The following is a 24,087-nucleotide window of genomic DNA, read 5'->3' on the forward strand; positions in this document are numbered from 1 at the left end:
GCGTGGGTTCAGGGATCTGTTGGCTTCATTGAGCCCCGCCGAGCAGACTGCTGGTCATCTGGCTCTCTGCCTGGGTATACTACAGAAATGCCTCTCTGGGGATTGGTATGTGCTAGTTCCCCTCCCCTTCCGTGCCCTCCCTGGACATGCCCGCCCCAGCCTCGTGCCTGCGTCCATTTCTGTCACACCTGACATTCTGCAGAAGGCTTCTGGCACACAGTGTGTTCTCGGTATCATCTTCTCCGCCTGTGCCTGAGGTACCTGGCGAGCTACACCAGACTATCCATTACCGTGAAGAGTTGCCAGAATAAAGCAAACACCTCTGGGCAGTGAGAACTTTCCTAAAGGACACTGACAAGTCTGAGCCACCAGTTCAGGCTTTATCCATCTCCTGCCTGCATTCTCCTTGTTTTTGGAAAGAAGTTCTGCACTGAAGAAATGGCAGTGCTAGACCTTAATGGGTTGTGCTAGCAAGAAATAATGTTCCATTGTGCTTTCATTGAGGGCAGCAGCCTTGTATTTGTATGTGGCGCTCATGACAATGATGGATTATTAGCACTGCCCAGAACATGGTAGAGTGGGAGCTCTGTTCAGATGTTCCTCAAATGGCACTGGTCTCGGGTCTTCGCCCTGACCCAGCTATCCCTGCTGCTATTCTGGTCTTCTTGCAGTTCCTCAGCATTGTTTTTCTCATTCTCTTGGTTAGTTCTGAGAGGGTCCCTTGTTCCTATTCAGGGCCCCACTTTTAAGCTTGGAGCATTAAATAACTCCCTCTCTGATCCTCTGTCCTAGTACCTGGCCTGATGCACCTCTCTGACTTGTAGCTCTAGGGCTTGTGCTCTCTGTCTTCATGGAGCAGAATTCCTGAAGATAGGCAGATCTGTCTGAACAACATGGCTACACTGGAAAGGAAAGGCAAGCACTGTAGCCAGGCTTCATACTGCCTGGTAGGCTTCTGAGGTATACCTTTGTTTTGATTCTTCAAGGCTATGAGTGACCTTGGGCAGTGAAAAAGGTGATTGTCCTTATCACTTGTCTTCCCTTTTCTAATAGCATTTTGGCTTTTAAGGGCATTGTTAATGGTGACGTGGAGCCGCTTGTTTATTACCCAGTTTTCTTGATTACTCCTAGCTTTTAAGGTACTATTCTCGTTCTAATGCTGTCTGCTAGGTGGCTAGTAGCATATGCTTTTTTCAGCTAACGATCAGCCTCCTCTAATGTTCAGATTTATCCTTATTATTAGACCCAGAGAAGGAATTTGTTTTTAGCCAGTACCTAAAGCTATGAAGTGTTTCTACTTCCACCATTAGTAGAGAATGTGCTTTTCTTGGGAGAGAACACGCGAAAGTGAGGGAGGGGCAGAGAGATAGGGGGACAGAGGATCCGAAGTGGGCTCTGTGCTGACAGCAGAGAGCCTGACACAGGCTTGAACTCATAAACTATGAGATTGTGACCCGAGGATGAGCCACCCAGGCGCCCCGAGAATGTGCTTTTTAGCTGTATTTTCCACGGATGTATGCTGGGTGGAGGTAAGAAGAACTGCCACGGCCCTACTTGAACTACATTGAGCTTGTGCAGATGGGACCCAAATCCTTGGCCCTGTCCATGCCGTCACAAGCTGAGTCAACCGGAGAGCACCCTGTAGCCGCCCCTGGCTCCTCCGTTAGATATTCCAGAAGATCCTGCAAGCACTCTACTAGGTGTTTTTGTTGCTTCATACATGTTAAATGACTAAATCCCAGTGTCACCTGGAATTTGTAGTAGAAATGTACGTCGCCTTTGAGTTCTAATATGCTCCCCATAGAGTGAAGGTCTTGGTGGAATAGAAATAATTTAGGCTTCTAATTAGTAAGCTGAGGCTCCCAGCACTTGAGCCTCTCGGACTCCAGAATGCCGGGGTGAAAGTCTTCTGACATTTTTGGTTCTGTCTGGAATCTGGTGGTTGGTATTCTGTTAACATTCCTCATCTAGTTACAAGTCATGCCAGCCACCAGTCTTCCCACGTCCTTCCCTTTCAAGTCAGTGGTGTAACAGCGTAGCCCTTGTATAGCTTTTTCCAAGAATTGGAACAGGCTGCACCTAACAAGCGTGTGATGTGGGCGGCAAGACTGAGACCAGAGCCAGTGGCGGGCTGCCGGGCCCACATTTTCTGGCCCTCTCGGAAACTGGATGCAGGAAGAAGCGGTAGGTAACCTCCCTGTCCGAGTCTAGTCATCAGCCACCACACGCTCCCCCACGAGCTGCACATTCTTTCACAGACCATTAGCTGCATGTGCAAGTATAATGTTGTTACTGTTTGGGAGAGGTTTGCTGGGACCAACAGGAAATCAGTCCTTCCCTTGTTTACCTAAACTGCCACGCCAAGATATAATGCTCCCTTTGCCCGATGAGGAGTAGGGAAGGTAGAAGAGGAGGAGGAAGAAAGCACTTCTTTGTATTCAGAGAGGATACCTCCAGATCATGTCCCTTTTTACTCCTTAAGGAAGGGGGACAGCTTGCGCACTGTGGTGAGCGGAGTACTGTTGTAAATCTGCCCCATCTGCTACTGTTCGTTTCGGCTTTGCAGGCTCATTATAAAAGTTTACAATCCTGGGGCACCTGGGTGGCTTAGTCGGTTAAGCATCCGACTTTCGCTTAGGTCATGATCTCGCGGTTCGTGGGTTCGAGCCCAGCGTGGGGCTCTGTGCTGACTGCCAGCTCAGAGCCTGGAGCCTGTTTCAGAGTCTGTGACTCCCTCTCTCTCTGACCCTCCCCTGCTCATGCTGTCTCTCTCTCCTAGAAATAAAATAAAACATTAAAAAAAAAAAATTTAAGATAAAAGTTTACAATCCTTGGACTTTTCCTTCTTGCCTCCTCCCTTTCGTCCCTTAAACTATCCAACCCGTGTTTCAGCCCTGAGCCTGGGGAGGGGACTGGGAAGCAGACTACAATCTGCTAATATCAAAGGCTAATATCAGAGAAGTGTAATGGGGCTGTTGTAAGTAGTATGCGTGCCCCACTCGTGCTAGTCAGCAGCTCAGCAAGAGCGGAAGGGGTGAGATTTCGTGGGCTGGGAACCGCAGAGCCGTAGCCAGTCTTGTCTGGTAGCTGTCTGTACGGAGCAACTTGATTGGCATTAGTGCATCAGACCTGTAAGGATCATCTTAGGTGTGTCTGATTTATTCCGCGCAAAGTTCACTCCGGAAACTTGGTTGAGACCTGAAACTTAGGCCAGTCCTGAGATACACAGTGACCTTGAGGGAGATTGGATTGCCTGCCAGGTGTATGGCGTATTTGTTCCTTGTCAGAGACCCTGGCCGGGGCCAGAGTCCATGTTATCACAGCAGCCTTTCCGCTTGGACTTCTCTTGCTGCTCTGCAGGAGGACCCTGTGTGGCCTGCCCCTTCTCAATCACTGTGATTGGTGGTGGTGGCCCATCAGGAGATAAGGGGATGCCTGAGGCCTAAGCTTCCAGGATATTAGAAACACCCATATGTGCAGTAGGATAAAGCTAAAGGCACTGGAGGAGACTCTTAGAATGACGGGTGAGTTCTAAATGAGCACAGATCAAACAAGGGACTCCATCAACTTCTCTGCTAGTTGTGACTTTGACACAAGTTGCGCTGCTTTGAGCTTCTAGCAGAGCTAATCCTGCCTCCCCTGTACTTTTGTCCTTTGTCCTCTACTCCCAAGACATTTGCAAAGCACCACAGTCCCTCTCTAAGGAACTGGTTGCTCCTGAGCCAGGAACTCTGGGGTCTCCTTGTGGAAGAGCAGCTCATGTGAACAAAGCCTAGAGGCCACAGACCGTAGACCAAAGGCCCTTAGGGGACAGGCCCAGAGTCCTCCTGAGGGAGCAGTACCATTTTGGTTTGGTGATCTTGCCATTGAAGGGCTTCCTGAGAAGTTCTTGGTGCCACTTGGCACTGGCCCCTTTCCCTCTGAGTTAGGGCCCTGTGAAGGGCATGGCTCCAGTAAGCTGAGGTATCTGGTGTGTGGGCAGCAGCAGCCGGAAGTGTGCAGTGATGGCCTCAGATGAGGTTGTTCCTGAGACGCTGCTCCTGCTCCAGGGAGAGCTCTGTGATAGCTCGATAGGAATCTCCTGCGGACCAAAGAGGAACAGGTGAGTAGCCTGCCCTCTCATGCTCTCTTCCCCTCCCCGACAGCCTCTCTCTCACACACGCACACATCCTGCCCTGCTCGCCCTTTACATTAGGTCACTTGTGGGCACAAACACCCCTGACATGTAGTTGCAAGGACACAAGAACAGGCTACCGAGTGGAAAGGGCTGTGCTGTTTATCCTTTGCCCACCCCCCATCCCCAGACTCCTCTACCCTTTCTGTTTTCTCTGTGCTCTAGAGAATTGGGCCCCTAGCACCTGCCTCATCCTGAACCCCTCAGCCTCTAGTTTCTGCTTGATTTAGGTCATTGGGAAGCAACAGCAGGAGATGTGCGGATGGAAGGTGGGAGAGGCTGGGGTGTTTCTCTGTTCCTGTGGTGATGGCCTCCATCAGCTTCCCCGTCGAACTCGAGCTTTCACCTGCCTCCTTCCTGTGCCCCTTTAAGTTGAAAGGTGTTGACCGTTTTCCACTGTGGCTTATCACCTCATTTCCTTAGTCCTATGCACACACTGTATAGTCCTTACATGAAATAACTTTGTACCTTTCCCTAGTATGCCCCTCGTTTTCTGCAGGGACCCTCACCGTGGTCAGAACAGCACTGTTGTTCTTTCCTCCCTCACCGCCTGGATCCCTGGCAGCCTGCCCTCTGCTGTGCAGCCTTGGGTGCTAGTTCCTGATGTCCCTCACGTCCCTGTCTCATTTAATGGCAGCAAAATCTACTCAGTCACACAATTTCAAATCCTTGGGCTATTTCCTCTTTCTCCTCTTACTGTCTTCCATCTGTTGCCAGGCTTACCTTTTGAAAACATAAATCTGATCTTTTTGCTCCCCTTGACTGAAATTTGTCAGAGGTTCCCAGAAGCCCACAGGACAGTCATTCTTTTAGTAAGAACCATCATAACCCTCCCCGCAAAGAGCTTTAGTTGAAGTCTGTAGCTCCATTTTAAAACAGAAAACCTCTTTGTGGTTGTGATTTTCTCCTCAGTCTTACAGCTCTATAGAAAGTGGTGGATTTGGACTTGGATCGCAATGAAGCCTTGTCCACAAATCCTCTGAGGCCACATCCTCTGCTCTTTCTTCCATTCTTCCTTTCTTCCCTGACTTCTGCCTCTCAAACGTCACCTCCTCTGGGAAACCTCCCTCGCCCCAGGTCGTTGCTTTCTCTCCATGCTTGCTCAGCGTTAGTTCGTGTTGGTTTGGAGTACTCAGTATTGGGGTGATCCATTTGCATGCCTGCTTACCCTGTTCACCGCTGAGCTCCAAGTTTTACTTCTGTTTATTCTCCTAGTGCCTGGCACAGTGTTCAACACAGAGGTAGGTCTTAAATGTTTGCTGACTGAATAAACCAGTCCTGCCCCGCCCCACCCCGTATGCGCAAAGGTGTGAACACCAACACCCCATAGCAAATACAGGGATTTCATAACTTGAAGATAGAGGGATTGCTGCTTTCCTTTACAGACAAGTGAGGGCACCTCCTTACTCTGCCCCCCCACTGAATCATTGCATCTTCCTCCATCCAATACTACCGAACCTGCAGGTGTACTGAGCCCTGTCCCTGTGGCCACCTCGTATGCTGTGCTCACAGCTGGGGATGGCAACACAGCTGGCGGACTTCCACTTTTGCCTGCAAGGCAGTCAATTTAGGACAGGGACAGCTAAGAAAGGCCATGTGAATGGGGAGGTGAACAGTAACAGGAAAGACTCCCGGATAGATGGGGGTCCGAGTTTCTAATCTAAACTGCCCTAAGGACAAAGAGGGACACAGAAGTAGTTACTGGGTGAGACTGCCAGTGGGACCAGTTGGATCTAGAAATTTACCTGTGAAGATGTCAAAGGAAACTCCTCTCTGTTCCATCCCTGCCCTTCCGCACACAGTCCAGTCACACATGGGCATGCATGTCCCCCGGCACCCTGAGCTGGCCCCACGAGGGCTCGCACTTACCTGTGTGGCAGTTGTGCAGCCAGACCCGGTGCCCGTCATACTTGCAGCGGCACCGCATCATGTTGTTAGAGAAGTCAGACTCTGCCACCTCGTATTTGGGATTCACGACAACCTGGAGTGAGAGAGGGGGACAGCTGAAAGCAGGGGATGTGGCTTCTAAATTGGCAGTGACTGGAATAATCCTTTACACTTCCTGTCGTCTCACAAGGGATATTTCTATTCTTCGCTTCATTCATCCTCACAGCCACCCACAAGGCAAGCACTCATGATCCTATTTTACATTGTCCACTGAATCAAGACCCAAACCTAGGGTCCCCTGGATCTGCATTCAATGTTCTTTCCCCACAGGAGAGCTCCTGCACGGGCCTGACCTGTTGGAGACCCTATTTATGAGACTCTCTTCCTTCATTTGACCTCAGGGAAACCTCTGGAATATGTGCAGGAAATGGAGTTTCTGTAGGGAATCCCCAAGCCCCCTTACCTGGAAGATATAATTCCCGGGGCCCACATCTGTGATGTCCACCCACTGGCAATCAATGTCATGCCGGTAGGTGTCCCAGCAGCCGACAGTCACTCCCTGTTCCCCAAAGTTGGCACACGCATAGCGCTTCTGCAGTCCTGTGAGGGAGGGCGCTGACGGTTAGTGAGCAATGATAGGTGCTCGGGACCAAGCACTCTGCCAGGCCTTTCACGTTATTGTTTAAAATCACGCCACTCATACCACTTACATGCAATCAGATTCGGGACCTGCAGTTCTGTTACATAATTTGCCTGAGTATCAGAGGCAGAATTCCTCCTAACCATGAACCCAGCACTGAAGCAAACCCCCATCTATGGCAGATTAGTTCTTTGGATGCACTAGTGGAAACTCCTGTTGGCCTAGGAAGTACAGTTGGAAGGTTCCAGCCCTACATGCTAAGAATACATTTGCCTAGCCCTTTGAAGAGCCAGTGTTTGCCATGCCGTTCTTAAGGGCTAGGAACTGTGGGTATGCAAATAGGAATCAGACAATCTGTGCCCTCAAGGGAAACAGCTCGGCAACTACTATCCAAAATAGAAGGTATTAAGTATTTAGAAGCCGTAAGAAGTGCGTTGGGAACGGAGGCAGTGGACCTTCCCCCTAAGATGTCGGAAGGTGAGAAACTGAAGCTTCTGAATTGCCTGGCGTGCTGTTGCTAGGCCAGAGTCTCCAGGTGCCTGAGGTGGTTTTCTGAGGGCAGAAGGGACCCTCACCCTGAAGGGGCTGAGGAACCAAACGGAGGATATGTTGATAGGAAACCATATACCTGTGGGGCAATTTGTGTCCTCCAGGCAGAAGCTGGCCTTGTGCCCTTCAGCTACCTTGGAGCCATTGAGAGTGAGGAGGTCATAGTGGGTGAAGACCTCGATGCTGTGGTAGTGCCTGCGAAGGGGAAGAGGGTGAGGCAGGGTCCTCTCTGGAGGAGCTGGCAGCGCAGTGCCCTTCTCCCTCTCCAGCCCAAGGTTAGCGGAACCCACCCTCCACTTACCTGTCACCCCCTCCAGGCAGCAGGGCACAGCTGCGCCCACCACCTAGGGGTGGTGAGGTGAGGAGGGGAAAGCGCTGCCCTGCTAGCCTCCAGGAGGCTGGCACCTGGCTACGAGGCCTGACCGGAGGCGGCGGGAAGGGACCCTTCTAGGGACCAGCCGGCCTAGGAGCCCAGCCGCTGACGAGAGGGCTTACTCTGCTCCCTGCGAGCCTGGGACCAAATTGCTACCATTGTCTCCAATCCGGTCCTAATGACAACTTATTCATGCTGCAGGGAAAAGCGCTCATTATCTCAGCAAGGCCAGGTCCCAGAGTCGCTGCCCGTTCCGCGCCACTTTCCCCACCCATGCCGTGTCCTGAAGAAGAAAACACCGTTTTTCCATCCTGCCTTTGTTCCAGGCCTTGTCTCTCTGTCTGGGCTGGAGACTCCTGATAGGAAAGAATGCCTATTGTCTCCTTTTAGTAGCAGTGCTCACGCTTTTCTCTGGGGGCCTTGCTCTGCTGCGGCAGAAACCAGCAAACCTTCCCTGCAGAGCCAGCACCCTGGATGGGATGTCTATTTTGGGTCTCCGGCTTTCTAGGAGTCCTCACTTTATGTGGTTTCTAAAGACAAGGCCCAAAGTCCAATGTGGACAAGTTGTCCAATATTCCAGCAGACATCAGCTCGGCCGGCAATGACTGCTCCTCTGGCCGTTGCTGGGGAAACGCACCCTGTGAGCACCATCAACTGGGGTACACCCAGGACAGGAAGGGAGTGACAGGCGGGGGGAGGGGGGCAGCCGATGCTTCTGGGGTTCCCTATTGGCTCCTGGAGGCAAGGCCAGTAAGGTGTCTGAGAAGGAAGGCTCTTACCCAGAGTGCACACCCCTCCCAGGAACGTGTGTGGGGTCAGGGAAAGGCCAGACTGGTTTGGTTCCTGGACTCTGCCTTTTGTCCAGAACCAAGGCACTAACCTGTGGCACTGGTGCCAAATCCAGCTGTGGCGGCCCGTCTTGGGACGGAAGTCGGCCCGGCCCAGGTTGTAGATCTGTGAGGAGAAGCGCAAAAGGCGCCGGTGCCCATAGGGCCAGTCCATGCGGTCAGCAGACTGCGACAGGCAGTTCTCTTCGTGAGCACAGTACAGCTGGCTGAGCGGGCGGTCCTCCAGGTACGCCGTCTCCTGCACCAGCTGGGCGTTCATCACGAGGTCCGGGGCACCTGGGGCCACAGGAGACACAGGGCCGTGCAAAGGGTCAGAGGGCAGCCGCTTTGCTCTCAGGCACAGGGAGAGAGGTGTGCCCCCAAGCCAAGCTCTTGGAGGAGCTACCAGAAAAGTAGGGCTCTACTCGGAAGAGTAGGGAGGTTTAAGAGTTCGGACTGGTGAGTTCTAGTAACAAAGGAACGATCTATTGCCGTAACCTGGGAAGTAGGTACAGTGTCACCGTTAAGCATGATGGCTTTGGAGCCAGGCTGCCTGGGTTCAATTCCTGCTTAACTTCTGACTACACCATTAACTAGCTCTGTGACTCACTTAACCTGTTGTCTCTCATTTTCCTCATCCATAAGAGAGGGATAATAATAATGCCGATAGTGCCAATACCTGGGACGTGCTTAGGTCATTGTATGGTAAGCACACAGTGGATGTAAGCTCGTATTTTCTTAAATAATTTTTTAAAGTTTTTTTTTTTTTTTTTTTTGATGGAGAGACAGTGTGAGCAGAGGAGGGACAGAGAGAGAGGGAGACACAGAATCTGAAGCAGGCTCCAGGCTCTGAGCTGTCAGCACAGAGCCTGATGCGGGGCTCGAACTCACCAGCTGTAAGATCATGACCTGAGCTGAAGTCGGACACAACCAACTGAGCCACCCAGGTGCCCCTGTAAGCTAGTATTTCTCTGTCAGATGCTTCTCAGCTCACAGGTGCCTATGTGTAGGCTCACAGCCCCTCCTCAGCCCAGCTGCCTCCAGCTTGGCTTCCTCAGCTTGCTCCCTCCCGCCCTCGGGGTCTCAGTTCCTTCAAGGTAGGGGCCAGAGGGGAGAGGACTGGCAGGGAGAGTCCGGAGAGTTCATCTGTGAGCCTGCTCCGGAGCTCTGCCATTCTGGTCCGTTCTGCTGCAGTCCTAGGCCTGGGCCTCCTCCAGGGCTCCTGTCCTAGCCTGACTGCGGTCTGGGTGCTCACCCAGGCTGTCCTGTGTGCTCTCCTCTGAGGCTTCATGGACACTCTTGGTGCTTCTCTGTGCATAAACGTCCACGATGCTGGAAAGGCTGCTTGGTGCCAACCCTGTTCCCTTCCTGTCACGGGGGACCTTATCCCCCTTGGGAGCCACGTGTCTCCCCTCTACGGAAACGTGGAGATGCAGCTTTTACCATGTAACACCAAGAGTGACACGTTGCCCGTTCTCAACGCCCGCTCATGCAAACACAGGGTTTCAGTTTAGATTTTTGGTAGAGGCATCACCTGGCTGGGCCTGGGTGCTGAGGCTGGTGCGATGGGGCTGCTGGTTTATTTTCAGGGAGCGGGGGCTGACAGTGGGAATTGGCTGGGTTGGCAGGTGATGCCTGCACCGTCACTAATGCTCCTGAGATTCCAGTGGTGTGTTTGGGAGAAAGCCAGGCTATCCCCCCTGACAGACCCCTGCATTCCTGAGGGAAAGTAGAGAATGTTCAGAGAGACCGAGGAGGAGAGAGAGTAAAGGGAAAAAAGGAATGAGAAAAATCACAGAGAAGAGATAGGGACAGTCCCACAGGCGGCAGGTCGCCTGTCTGGGCTCAGCCATTGTGAAGTGTCCAAAGCATTCGCCAGGCAGTAGACCAGGGAGGGGGTGCAGGGTTCCCAGGATAGGGAGAGACTGGGGAGCAGGCCCCCGACGTGCCGTGAGCCTCGGTGCCGGGAAGGCCCACTCCGGCGCCACATGACCCTGCAGGCGAGGGTGTGCTGGACAGAGAGGAAGCCCCAGGGCTCACAGACAAAGATGAAGGCTGTCTTGGCATACAAGCTGGGCCAGGAATGAGGTCAAGTGGCCACACGCGTTGGTGCAGCCTGCAGCCTTTGGACAGGCTACAGTTATCTTGGCATCGACCGGTTGGCAGATGTCACACAGATGCTGCCGCCCCGAGAATCTGGGTGTGGGGGGCCGACTGGGGCCTCAGAACGGGCTGGTGTCTGTTGGGCAAACCCCGCAGCTCCGGAGGAGGGCACACAGTGGGCCGCGCGCGCTCCTCACGGCTACATTTCCTGTACAACAGCTTTCAGACTCTTCCTCCTACAAACTCCACTATGAAATACATTTTACGCCGTGGCCCCGTACACACATACACAATGCCGGGATGGCTGCCCTTACTACGTGTGACACATGCTCTCATTTTCTATCCTGTTTCTTTTTTTTTTAACGGTCACAACATGAACATTGAAAACCACTGTTGGGTATCCTTGTGTTTTCTCATATCCTCTGTTTTAATCCTCACAATAACTCCATGAGCCAGGCAGGGCAGGGCTGGATCCCCACGGGATGGGGGACTTGGCCACACAACTGGTAATGGCAGACAGAACCAGTGCTCCAATTCCAGCGCTCCTACCCCCTACCTGTCCGGGGCTGGGGCTGGGAGCAGCTCTTGGGCCCTCCCAGAGAATGGGAGGTGCAGGCTCTCCAAACTGGGGGGTGGGGGGGACGGGACCCAGGTCCGCTTGTCCCACTGGCACCGTGGGCGTTACTCACTGTCTGTGCAGGAAACTCCGGCCGAGAAGCGCCCCGCGCCGTGGGAGCAGTGCACCGGCCCGTGGCGCGAACACTGCTGCAGGGCGAGCTCTGTGCCTGAGCAGCGCACGCCGCTCATCACCACATCTCCGGCCCCCGGTGTCCCCTGCCAGTACCAGGTGTCCTGAGAAAACAGCCAGCAGCACCCGGCTCAGGCTGAGGGGTGCTTTGGAATCCTCTCCTCTGACTCCCATGCTCTAGAACCCTGTCGGAACATCCCTGCCCACCTGGGCCCAGCCTTGGCTCCAAAGTCTTCAGTGATGGGACACTCCCTGCTACTGCGCGGCCCACCCAGAGCAGAAGTGTCTTCCACTGCACTGAGGCAGGGAGATCCTTCCACCGCTGGCTTCGCCCCCATCCTCTTCCCACGGCTGCCCTTAGCTATTGAAGAGGAGGGCCCTGTCCCCTTGCTGCCCACTCAGGTGGCCCACCCCATTTCTCCAGCTGTGCTTCGTGTCGTCCTGGGGCCCGGCTGTGCACAGGGCTGGCCCCAGTTCTCTACGTGAGGTGTCCCTGGCAGCCCCACCGGCCAGGCGGCCCAGCGGAGGACCGTGTACCATCGCAGCCACACCCCAGCCTTGTGATTTTCTTTCCTTGACGGCTCTCGAATCTAGCCCTATTTCCCCCGGGACTGCCACGAGCTTGGGCCACGCCAGCGTCGCTTCTCAGCTGGGCTACTGCCATGTTATGTTTCCCGTATCCATGTTCATCTCCACCCCAGCAGTGTGCCATACAGCACAGAAGAGAGTTTTGAAAAATGTGCATTGCAGACTTTGTACCATTTGCCTGCCTCCTCCTCCTCCCTCACACATCACACCACTGGCCCTCGGTAGCCCCACTCCAGCCCGGGTCCCTGATTCCCCCAACTGGGTCAAGCCTCCTTGGGTCGCAGGGTCTCTGCATGGGCTTTCCCCATCCCACCTTCTCTGGTGAGCTTCTAGTCATCTCTCCCACAGACAGAAGTATGTGCCTGTCGTGTGAATGTTTTCTGGTGACCGCCTTCCTCACTTTACCGACCATCCCATGAAGCAGGAGCTATGTCTTGTTTTCCACAATATCCCTGGGGCCCAACATTCTATCGGCCCACAGTGTCACTCAATAATTCATCACTGAAGGAATGCAGGAAAGGTTAGCGATGGTAGCACAGCACGTTTGGAAGCACAACAGGGACCTACCTTGATTGCGTGGCTGGCGAAACCCAGGCCGAGCTGTCGGCAGGCCACCATGGCTTCAGTGAGTCCCCAGTGGTCGCTGCACACGGCACCCCAGCGTCGGACTCCATTCACCTCTACCTGCACTTCCACCACACCCTCCTCGGGGCTGCGCCCACCGGCCAGGCGCACCTGCAAGGGTCACAGGTGTGTGAGCGGGGCAGCGGCCTCAGGAGGACCGGGCTCGGGACGCCAGCCTGGACCTGCCCGGCCTAGCTCACTGTGCAGCCCTGGGCACTACACTCCTCTGGGTTTGTCTCCTTCTCTGTTCCTTGGGGGCATTTTGCTAGATCGTGTCTGATGTCCCTGCCCACTAGGGAAACCTGAGTCCAGGTGCCTCACCCGGGGCTCCTGCTCTGGTCTTCGTGCTCCTCTTTCCTGAAATTCTACCATTAATGATGGCTTGCCAATGGCAAAGGGCTTTCATATCTATCGTCCCATTCACAATAACCCTATGAGACAGTTAACCCCAATTTACAGAAGAGAGCCACAATCAGAGACAGGAGCGACTTGTCCATCATCCATGTTTGCGGGGCACTTGAACTCTGACCGTCCCATGCTGCCTGGCCGGTGCCTCTCCCCAGCACTGACAGCCCTGCGGCCCTCTGTTCTAGCCACCTTCATTCTCAGCCTCACTGGGGACCTGAGAGGCTGTGGTCATAGTGCATCCATCTCGAGTGCCAGCCACCACTGGACATCTCTGAAGGCCAGAACCTTGCCCTGAGGGGACATAGGCCAGGCCAGGGGACTTCAAGGAGAGGGCTTTCCAGACTGGCTCTGAGAATGCCCTGTTCACTTGATGTGCCCCAGGGCCCTCTCAGGGCTTCCCAGCCCCCCAGCCTGAGGCCATGCCCAAGTCTGAGCTCACCTGATTCTGGAAGCCCATGTTAGGGACGTTGCACCTGACAGCGGCATCATTCTCATGTTGACAACCATTCTGGGACCCTTCCAGGGAGGGGCAGTCACCAAGGGTCCGCTCATATCCCCTGCAGCGCACCTCACTCAGGTGGATGGGCCCCAGCCCTACGGGGGAGAGGGAGAGGTGCTGTGCAAGGTCCGTCTCTGTAACCCCACACCTGTGGTTTTCCCTCCACAGACAGGGAGACCCCCTGTCCTGGGCCCTGGACACCAAGAGACAGACCCAGGGCACATCCAAGTCCTCCCGCCCCACCCCAAGCCTCCTCACTTACCTTGGCCCAGCTGTGCCCCAAAGAGGGCCTCCCGAGCAGAGCCAAAGCCAAGCTGACGACACACAACGCTGGCGGAGATGAGGTTCCATCCGTGGTCGCAGACTGTGCCCCACTGGTGGTTCCTGAGCACCTCCACCCGGCCCTCACCCACCTGGGCCCCAGAGCGGAGGCGCACCTTCGGCTCCTGCTTTTGAAAAAACCAGAAAACCGGCTTCAGGGAGGGCTGAGCAGGGGGCAGCAGGCAGGAGCTGAGCCATGGCGGGGAGCCTGGGCCGGGCCCCTTCAAGCTGGGCGAGTCAATGACAGGGAGTTCCAGCCCCACCTCTGACAGCTCAGGGCTATTACCTCCAACAAGCCACTTTTTCTCAGGTCTTCATGACAAAGAACCACCACACTGGTGGTAGTAGGAACAAGGGAGCCTTAGGAGTTGGGGTTCTTGGGCTTCTCAAGCCTCTCCCTGACCTCTAGGGGGGTGGGCCCCCTTCTTTTGTCCAGCCCTGGCTTCTTCCTTGTCCTGTGGGGCTGAACTAGATCGATGCTTCCCAAGGGATGTGTGAGATGATGTGAGAGCTGTGCCCACGGCAGTAATTAAGCTGACTCACACAGTGGGGAAGTTACTTCCGCACTAGTTCTGCCCCAGTCCCTCCTGTCTCGTGGAGGAGGCCATCCCTCTGTGGGGCCGCCATGTCTGTAACACCTCACTGCCACTTGCTTGTTGCTTTTTATAACAAAGGCCAGGCTCAGGTTCAATACCTTCGGGCCTCAACTGGGTGTTAGCTACAATGTAATTACTGTTTTTATGGTTGCCTTCTATTCATGGCAAGTGATGTCAGCTTTCCATTTATGGTCGGGTTATAAATGGTTCCTTTTAAATAAATTCCAAGGTTCTACCATTCTGTGTCCCCCTCCCAGTCTGCACCAATGCTTCCTTCCTGGGGGTGGTTCCTCTCTCCACTCCCCTCCAGTCTGTCCTGGAGAGCCCCTCCCCTCCGGTCCCTCCCACCCATTCCTGCTCAGACCTGGCCCGACCCACCTCTGCCCAAGACTCCTTGCGCCCAGGCTTTGCCTTTGCAGGGTGGAAGCGGGGCCCCGCCACACAGCTGACCACAGCGTGTATGCCGCCCGGGCAGGCCGGCCGCAGCTTGCCCTGTGCTGGAACCACCTGCACCTGGCAGTTGGCCATGTGGGGCTCGGTCCCCAGGCAGTTGACCCGGTGGATCCAGAAGGAATTCTTCTGTGTCAGGCTCTTCAGCCTGGAAGACAAGGGAGACTGAGGGTGGGGAGGGGTTCAGGGAGCTCAGGAGTCAGGGGGGCCAAGGTGCTGGGGAGGAAAGGGACATGCCCTCCCCTTCATGCCACACCCCTCTGCACCCTCCCCTAAAGATGCTGCTCCTCACCTAGACTTGGGGTCCTTCATCTTCAAATTCCAGACTTTCCTAGGTGGGAGAAAACAGATGGGGATGGAGTGGGTGCAGGAGACCCCCCCCCCCCAGGCCTCAGCTCCTCAGGGCTGTCCTTGAGTTTGCAGCAGAATTCAGTCTGTAAACTTGGCCTTGTTAGGTCAATGCCATGTTTCCGGCAGCCCTGGCACGATGTCTCCGCTCAGACACCGATGATCTCCACTTCCCAGGGAGAGATGCAGGGCCCAGCAAGGTTCTCCAACTAGTCCCCAGCTGGGGCTGCTTCTGCACTGTACGGCCCCTGAGTGGGCAGCCCCCCAGCTCGCCCTCTCCCCATATGCAGATGAAGGGGAGAGGGCTCAGGCTGGAGGCCTTGCTGGCTGGTAGAAGCGCCCACTCAGAGCCTATAATCAGGGCTGCCCTCCTCACGGTTGCCAGGCACGTTGGCCAGGCCCAAGGTGCAATTACCAGGCAGAGGGGAGTCAGGGACCCGCATCCCAGTCATCCTCAGGGACGGAGCCACACGGCTGGTGTTTGGGAGCAGGCCCGGTAAGACAGGGATGCAGGACAGAGCCACTAAACCGACTGGGGGTGCGCAAGGGGGGGTGGCACTCAGATGTAGGGGGGGATTTCTCCCTTGATGAGAAACACATCTAGTTTTCACTAGCACAGAGCTGGTGACCATTTAGAGGCTGATGCAATCCTGTGACAGTTGTGTCACGTTTTTGACAGTATTTTTATGTTTCCTCTCCCAAACGCTGCCCCACCCCATGTCCTGCTCACACGCAATGCAGTCAAAGCCTGGCTCAGAGCAGAGTGGAGGAAATTCCCTGTGGACTGGCTCATCGAGGCTCTGGGGACCCTACTGAGGGCCCCCAGTGTGGCATTGGTGGAGCGAGACCAGAGCTCAGGCCTGTGTCTACCTGTGGGCGCCGCCATACATAGCTTCAGTCAAGGTCAGCTTTTAAGCAGGGACACAGATTTGCGTTCAGTTGTTTTCATCTGGAGAGCATCCTGTACTACAGGCAATTCTTTTCAGATGATTACCGAGTACAGCGTTTTTCTAACTGTTTCTAGGTTCTTCCCAGGGTTTCCAAAGTTTGTCCTCACATTCCTCCTCATTCTGAGAAACCCAGAGATCCAGCAGGGCCTGTCTCCCTCCCTGCCACAGACACAACCCTGCCCACCTTGGACTCTGCAAGGTCCCACCTGTCACACACACTCATACGCATCTGTCACACACACAGGTGCACACACGTATGCTCACACCCGGGTGTACGCACTCAGCCACCGCCCCACAGCCCCCTGCCCCCCCCCCCACCAGCTCTCTGCCCAGCTGTCCTCCTACCTGTAGTAGTGGCTGTTGACAGGCGCCTCTCTGGGGAAGCCCAGCATCCCACATACCACCTTGCTGTTGTTCCTGGTCCAGCCCTGGTCGCACACCTGCCGCCAGTGGCCCGCGTACTTTACCTCCACTGCTCCCTCGGTCACCAGGCTGTGCCGCTTGGCGCTGGCGAGAATGGGCTTGAGCCGCACCTCCTCCAGCTGCCGGCCCTGCAGGGTGCAAGTCACTGTGGGCCCCGGGACTTCCGCCCTTACCAAGCCCGCTGCAGGTCTTCACGTGGGAGAGCCAGGGCTCAGAGCACTTAGGGATCACCCCATCCAGGCCCGCAATGGACAGACCAGGAAACAGAGGCCCAGAGACGGGGTCATCTGTCAAAGCCACATGGTGAGCACAAGAGAATCTTGGTTTATCTGCGGTCCTCTCCTCAGCTCCAGAGAGAACCAGGCAGGTCTGTGCTTTCCCTGGGGTTGGGACCCTTGGAGTTTGGGATGCTTCCACTGGGCACAGAGGGGCCTTCTCCGTGTCACCCTGGGGAGAGCCAAGGATGGGCACACAAGCTGTTTGAGACTCCCAGCAGGATCCGTGGCCCACGGGCCCCCTGCCCTGGCCCTGGGGTGCCTTAGACTGTGAGGACCACCCCACCCTGGCCTGCTGCATTCGTGGGCCAAGGCCAGCTATCCTAAAGCTGGGACTGCCTGGCAGTGGAGGGTAGGAGCCAGGACCTGCCCTGCCTGCTCCTGGTGTTTGGCTTGGGCTGTTTTTAGCTCGAGGTTGTTTGTGCCGGGAAGAGGCAGCAATTGTGGCCGGGCCTTGTGGGTAAGGCAGCCCCTCACCCCTGCTGCCTCCCTTATAGGGAGCAGCTTCAGCGATCCTCAGCAGGCCCAGCCTGAACCCCCAGCCTGTCCTGCTGCAAGCTGGGCCCTCTGTCCATGCACCTGCTCTGGGCAGCCAACATGACAGGGGGCCCCAGGGACGCTTCTCAGCCCACTCTGCTGCCTTTCCCTTCCCTTTTCCTCCAGGTTCATCACCCAGAGGCTCTCTGTCCCGTGACCCAACCCTTGGCTCTGGCCAGGGCCTGAACAGCCTCCTCACCTGGGGCCCAAGGGCATTGGAGACCCGCTCAGAAAGATAGCCACGGTGGCGCTGGGGGTGACACACCACCCCAATGTCCTCCGAGTGACTGCAGTCACTGACACCCCAGCCATTGGACATGCACTGGTCCAGGGAGCTCTCTGTACCCATACAGCGCACATTGTCCAGCCAGATGGGTCCTGTGGGCAGGGGACAGGTGATACTTAGGGACAGAAAAGCAAGTCACGAGCTGTCCCTCTTTCATAGTTATCAACAGTTATCAACTGTCTTCTTCCAGAGCCCGACTGGAAAGTAGGGATGGGGGAGAGGAGCTGGTTCTCCTGGGATCTTGGTATCCACAACCCTACTTGCTGCCTCCTTTTGGCAGCAGGTCCTGCCAATCTGGTTTTGGAAAATGCCAGGGAGTTTTAGTAATTAGATCTACCTGTCCACCCATTCATCCATCCATTTGTTCACTCAACAACATTTGCTGAGCACCTACTGTGTGCCAATCAGTCCGTAAGAATGGAGTAGGGTGGTGGTGGGGACCTCGCTGTAGGTGAGAGTGGAAGGTCATGTGCAGCTGGGGCACTCGGGAAATACCTCAGGGAGAAGGTCATTTGAGCTGGGTATTAAAGGGCAGGAGTCTGTTGAAGCCCCAGGGAGCTCAGCCTTTGAGAGAGACCCACTATCATCTCCTTGTCTTGCTGCTGGGCAGCACCAGGCACTCACCCTCCCCTTGGCCATACTTGGCACTGTGGGCCCAGGTCAAGGCTGTTTCAAAGCCCAGTTGGCGGCAGGCCACCGTGGCCTCCTGAAGAGCGAAGTCATCATCACACACAGTGCCCCACTGGCCCTGGTACAGGACCTCCAGGCGGCCCTCCTCTGGCCTGCTCCCTGGGCCCACCAGCCGTAGCTTTGTGGTGCCCAGCGACTGTAGACTGCAAGGGGGGGCCTGGAGCAGGAGCAGGAGCAGCAGGAGCAGGGAGAGGACAGCTGGCAGGGGCCACATCCTGGTGGCTTCAGGGGCAGCTGGGGCCAAGGCACCTGGGGAATGAGTAAACGTGACAGTGATCACCACCCCTACCCTTGACCTAGGCCTCTTCTGCTGGCTGGCAGGGCCCCGCCGCGCGTGTGTGTGCATATGCACACGTGTGTTTAGTGGCATCCGTGGAGTCTGGGCTCTGAGATTAGGCAACTTGGTCTAAACCCACCGTTCACTGTCCATGTGACCTTGAGGAAGTTTAATCTTACTGAGTCTCAATTTCCTCATCTGTTAAGTCTCAGTGTTGTGAGTGTTAAGTAAAACACTGGAGATAAAGTGCTTAGCACAAGCGTACCACACGGTAACTAGCTGTTCTCGATACAGTCCTATATGTAGGTGGAAGCGGTGGCCTACCCTTTGAGTCACGGGGAGGCCCCAGGGTGCCCTCGGGTCCAGAGTAGCTACCCCTAGGGGCACTGCTCTTGCACCCTGGCCACCCTCACCATGGAAGGCACAGGGAATGCGAGAGTGGAAACAATCATTTGAGGGGGGTCCAGGCCTCTACCACTCATTTGCTGTGTGGCTGGCTTGGGCAAGTCTCTTAAATTCTCCAGGTCCTATTTCCTTATTTCTAAAGTGAGGAAACGGAACCAAAAATTGTCTAATACTTCCTCCAGCTCAGATAGTCTAGGCTATCCTCGAGCTCTGGGTCCACCTAGACACGTGATTCATTGATTCAACCAACATTTTTGGAATGCTTGCCTCAGGCCAATTATTAGGCCAGGTGCCAGGACACAGAAGAGGAGACATCAAACACTATCTCCCGCTCATGGAGCTCAGAGAAGGGCGAGCAGGGAAGGCTCTCAGAGACGGGATACTTAATCAGGGCCTTGCTGGGTAATAAGGTTCTCCCCCGGTGGGGAAAGGGGGCTTGCAGGCAGACAGAACAGGGTGGGTAAAGGAGGAAAGAGAAGAGTCTGTGCAAGAGCAGAAGTGTCCTCTCCTTCCCCTGTGCTGTAGTATTGGAGGCCTGGAGGGGGCGGAGGCGGAGGCACAGGCTGGGGCCAGATAACCAAGGGCCTTGGGCACCGTGCAGAGTGTTGCTCTTCATTCTGTAGGAAGTGAAGGGCTGTGGGAGGGTTTTAGGCAATGAGCACATGCCAGAGACAGCGTTCCCACGTCACAACAGGTGCTCTTTGCGTCCTTAGAGAGGGGCTGAGGTTAAGGGCTGGTTTTCTCCTCCTCACACATTAGCAGCCTTGGTCCTGGGAACAGGGAGGGGAGAGCGGAGAGCTGGTCAGGGCTGCCAGAGTGTCCACAGCCACCAGCGCTGAAGCTCCTCCACCGCCAGGCTCTGCAGCTGGGGAGGGGTTGAGGCCGGCCTCGAACAGGGGGAGAACGCTGGGTCCTTGACTCCCTGTTCAGCGCTTGAGTCTTAAGAGAGCTCGTTCTGGGGAGACCCCCTCTTCCACGGCCCCCGCTGCCACCAGGAGACTGCATAGCTGGTCAGTCTCAGCAGGGAGGGGCTCACAGGGCCCCTGCTGCTCCTGTCCCCACAGACTGGTAGTCTGGCTGGGAATCAGTCCTTCCTCCTTCCTGCACACAACCCCTCCCCGCTTCAGCCACTAACCCTCCTGCTTTGGTGAGCCCAGGGCTGGGTGGAGCGGGCTCCTAGGAGTGTACCACATGGGCTCAGGAAGGGTGCTCCACGGGGATGGGACTCTGTGCCCCCAGTGCCCAGGACAGTGCCAGCTACGTGTGTAGGTGACAGCAGAAAATATCACGGCTGCATGGACGGCACTGCACAGCATACACACCGGGAGTCAGACTGCCTGGGTTCACATTCCCTTTCCAACCAACAGTTTCTGGATAGTCTCAGGCAAGTGATTTAATTTCTCAGGGCCACAGTTTTGCCTCTGTAATGAGGATCGTAAATAGCACCTACCTCATAGGATTCTTGTACGGATTAAATGAATGATGACTGCAAGTTAAACCCTTAGAAGAGAGGCTCTCCATTGGCGGATAACTATTATTAACAGCAGCTGTAACCACCACGCTAGAACCATTGGTCTGGGTTGGTTGCAGCCCCTCTTGGATAAAGAAGGAATGGAGGCTACACCCTAACTCATCAGCAAGTCCCTGGTACCCTTCTTTGTGACATTCTCCAGATTTGCCTCTTTTCCCTCAGGGCCCAGGTTCTCCTTGCTCCCCTCCCCAGGGCGGAGTATTGTTTCCTCTCCATCCTCATAGCTAAGTCTCTTCCCACCTGGATCCCTCCTGCACTTCCTTTCCAGATTTAAACACTGTTTTCTTTCCACTCTGGAGCCTGTGGGGCTCCTGACCCTCTGTCACCATGAGCGGCGTGCTCTCTGCTGCTTGGAATGTGCCAGTCCCTCCTCTGGGCGCCCCTAAGGAGGAGGTAGACAGTTATGGACTGAGGCAAACCAAAGTCACTGTGGGTAGGGACCTTCCCCAGATGACGGGAGGATGGGAAGGACCGGGTTCAGGGCCCTCCAGCTGTTAGCACCCACTGGGGCTGACCTGAGAGATAACACCGCCCCCTGCCCTTGCCCCCATCCCCTGGGAGCCCTCACTCTGCCACCAAATGGCTATGTGACTTGACTCAGGGGCTCTCCTCTCTCTGAGACTCAGATGCGACATCTGTAATATCAAGGGGTAGCACTAGGGGTCCTGCTAGTGATGGGCCACGGGGTGGGCCAGGTGGGTCTGCTGTGTGGTTTGTGGCTGAAGTCCCACAGCATCGCGGGGAGCTTATTGGGGGCTGTGCATAGTCCTGGGCCGACAGGCTCCCTTCCTTACCAAGGGGCCTGCCTGGAGGCGGGGGCAGGCTTCTGCTGCAGGACCCCAGGATGAGGGGGTGTGTAGGCTCCCTTCCAGGAGAGCTTCCAGGGGGGTAGATGGGGTAGCAGTGGGAACTGAGAGTCAGATGTGGGGAGGACCCCTCTTCCCAGCCTTCCCCCCACTGCAGGGCCCCCTGTAGTTTCTGCTCACCCCAAACTTGCCTTCTCACCATTCTCCAAACACCCCTCCATTCTCTGCTTCCACATCCCAAACCTCTCTGCTCTCACTGTTCCTTCTGCTTGGAGTACCCTTCCCTCTGTCTCCGATTGTTCAATTCCGACACCCAGCTCAAAGGCTGCCCTTCCATCAAGCCCTCTCAGGCCCTCACTTTCCTAGCACGTGGTGTTCGCTCCCTATCTCCACCAGCAGCCTCCACGGTGTCTCCCAGAACTGTCCTCCAGTGCCCAGCACTGGGGAGACGACCAGGCTGGGAAGCCTCCCTTAGAGAAGGAAACAGCCTCAAAAGTGGCAGATCTTTTTGCAAGCAAAGAAAAAGGGGAAAGCGTAGGAAGGTGATGGTAGTGGTGGTGGGGTGGTTAATAATAATAATTAATTATTAGAATACATTTAAAACTATCCATGGCATATTTATCTCTATGTTATAGATGTGAAGCTGAGACCCAGAGAGGCTAAATAACTTGCCCAGCTGGGATTCAAACCCGGGAAGCCTGGCTCCAGGGGCTGGGCTCTCAGTCACAAGAGAGATGGACGGGAGAGGAGGAGGGGAAGAAGGAAGGGAGGCAGGGAGATGAATGAAATTCCACCCTGTTGCTGGCTGATTGATGGCCCAGCCGTGGTGTGAGGGCACTGGGGTTGGTGCCAGCACTGAGTGCAACCAAGTGACAGATCCAGGACCTTGCCAGCTTGCAGTGGAGACACACCTGCTCCAGGTGCGCCAGGTGCTACCAGGGGCTTCTGGCACCTGGCCTGACCTGGCCCCTCTAGGCTGGAAATGCCCAAGGTAATCCTGAGACAGCATGGGGGCTGGATGCTGCCCTCACAGGCACCAGCCTCTGGGGCACCTGAAGCCCTTCTCTCTGGCTTTTGGGCATAGGGTCCCTCCCTGGGATCACTGATGACGGTGACCTGAAGCAGTGCCAGCAAATGGCTCTGAGCTCTACCATCCAGGCACAGGACATGTGGCCATCAAAGCCCGCTGCCCACCCTCCATCCTCTGCCTCCCCACCACCAGCATAGTCAGCTCTGGTTTATTTAGTTCAAGAGACTCACTTCACCCTGCCTCTTTGTCCCCCAGGTCACAGGGGTGAAATGTGAGCCCACCTTGCCCCTCCCCTTGCCCCCTCCCCGGGTGAGAGGGCAGAGAAATGGTTACACTCAGCGTGTTCACAAACAAGACACGCAGGCACCCCAGGCCAGGGCGCACCACCCGGGCGGGCCTTGAGCCAAACTCCCTAATTTGGTCACTTCCACTGGAAGCAGGTTGGTGAACTCCTGGGGGGCTAGGCCAGCTGTCCATGGGACCGTATCCCTCCCAGCCCCCCGGCTTCAGGAACCCTCAGAAGCTTGAAGCCCCGCAGAGAGGCAGAAGTGGGACAGACAGCGCGGCAAGAGACGGACCCGGGCCCAGGGGCCAGGCGGGGGCTCACCAGCTGGAGCACGGACGGTCGCGCAGGGGCTGGGGCCGGACGCCGGACGCAGCGGCCGAGCAGCGCTTACGGGCCTCCCTGGGCGCCCTGGGGCCTTTTTATCCGGCAGCCGCCCGCGGGCGCCCCCCACCCGGCCGCCCGCGGAGGACGCCCGCAGGCCCCGCCCCCGGGCGGACCCGGTCGACTCGGGAGCCCGGCCCTGTTGGCCCCTTGGCTCTGCGCCCCCCGCCCCCCGCCGGGACGCGGGCCAGCGCGCCTCGGGCGACCGTACGCCTCTGGCCCGGGAAGCCCTCGGGTCACGAAGTTGCAGGGAGCAGCGGGGCGCCGGGTGGACTCAACTGTTTCCCCTGGAGGAAACTGACGCGCTGCAGCAGGAGAGACTGTGGGAGGATCAGAGTCCGCGTGAGAGACGGGCGGCGCCAGCGGGCTGCGTTTGCCTGGGGGTGCCTGTGGCCCCAGGAGCCCCTGTCCCAGGCGCGGTTTGCTCCACAAAGCCGCGTGACACGCCCACGCCTCAGAATCCCCCCCATTCAGTGAGTCGCGGGAGGTGTCAGTGCCCAGAGCACGGTATCCTTAACAAGGGAGCGCCTTACTGCCAGAGGGACCACCAGCCTCCCTTGGAGGGGGGCGGCCAGCGAGGGAGAGGGGAGCTCAATTCCAGCGAGCTCCGGATGGTGTGGTGTCTTTGGAGTAACAGGTCCGCTCCATTGCCCTGGTCCCTTTACATTTATTATTTCATGAGCACCAGGTTTCTTGTTCTGCCCATTGTACAGTTGGAAACACTGAGCCCCAAGAGACACGACCTGCTCCCCCAACTTATAAACAGTAAATGGGAGAATTTGAATCCTCCCTTACAACTCCTTACAGAGTTGATGAGGCAAGTCCTGGCCCTTGACAGACCCATAGCTGGAGGGTAGGTGGCGTGTGTGTGCGCTCGCGCGCACACAACTATACGAGGCAGGAAACTATAGAATAAGACAAAAGTAAAAAAGGCTGAAAGAGGGGACCCATCAGCTTAATTGAGCTCCCAGGCACCTGTATCCCAGTCCCTTTCCTCCAAATTCTTTCCCTTAGTCCCGGTCCCTCCCAGTGCCTCAGTGCCCCCATCTATGGGCAGAGAGTTCCAGCCTCCTAG

The 24,087-nt window shown here is 55.9% G+C and overlaps 1 protein-coding gene across 1 annotated transcript; it reads right to left on the reverse strand.

The window, feature by feature from the left end:
* Positions 1–2,854: 2,854 nt before the first annotated feature.
* Positions 2,855–18,510, reverse strand: LOXL4 (lysyl oxidase like 4). Its single transcript, XM_039221206.1, has 14 exons — positions 18,231–18,510; positions 17,520–17,698; positions 16,431–16,636; positions 15,080–15,118; positions 14,716–14,935; positions 13,683–13,866; positions 13,361–13,515; positions 12,457–12,624; positions 11,243–11,405; positions 8,504–8,747; positions 7,330–7,445; positions 6,525–6,661; positions 6,044–6,155; positions 2,855–4,081 (listed from the first exon to the last, which is right to left on the reverse strand). The coding sequence occupies exons 1-14, from the start codon at positions 18,508–18,510 to the stop codon at positions 4,011–4,013; spliced, it is 2,274 nt and encodes a 757-aa protein (XP_039077137.1). The 3' UTR covers positions 2,855–4,010.
* Positions 18,511–24,087: the final 5,577 nt, after the last annotated feature.

The sequence above is a fragment of the Hyaena hyaena genome, unplaced genomic scaffold (genome assembly GCF_003009895.1).
Source record: "Hyaena hyaena isolate Hyena2069 unplaced genomic scaffold, ASM300989v1 scaffold_964, whole genome shotgun sequence".
NCBI lineage: Eukaryota > Metazoa > Chordata > Mammalia > Carnivora > Hyaenidae > Hyaena > Hyaena hyaena.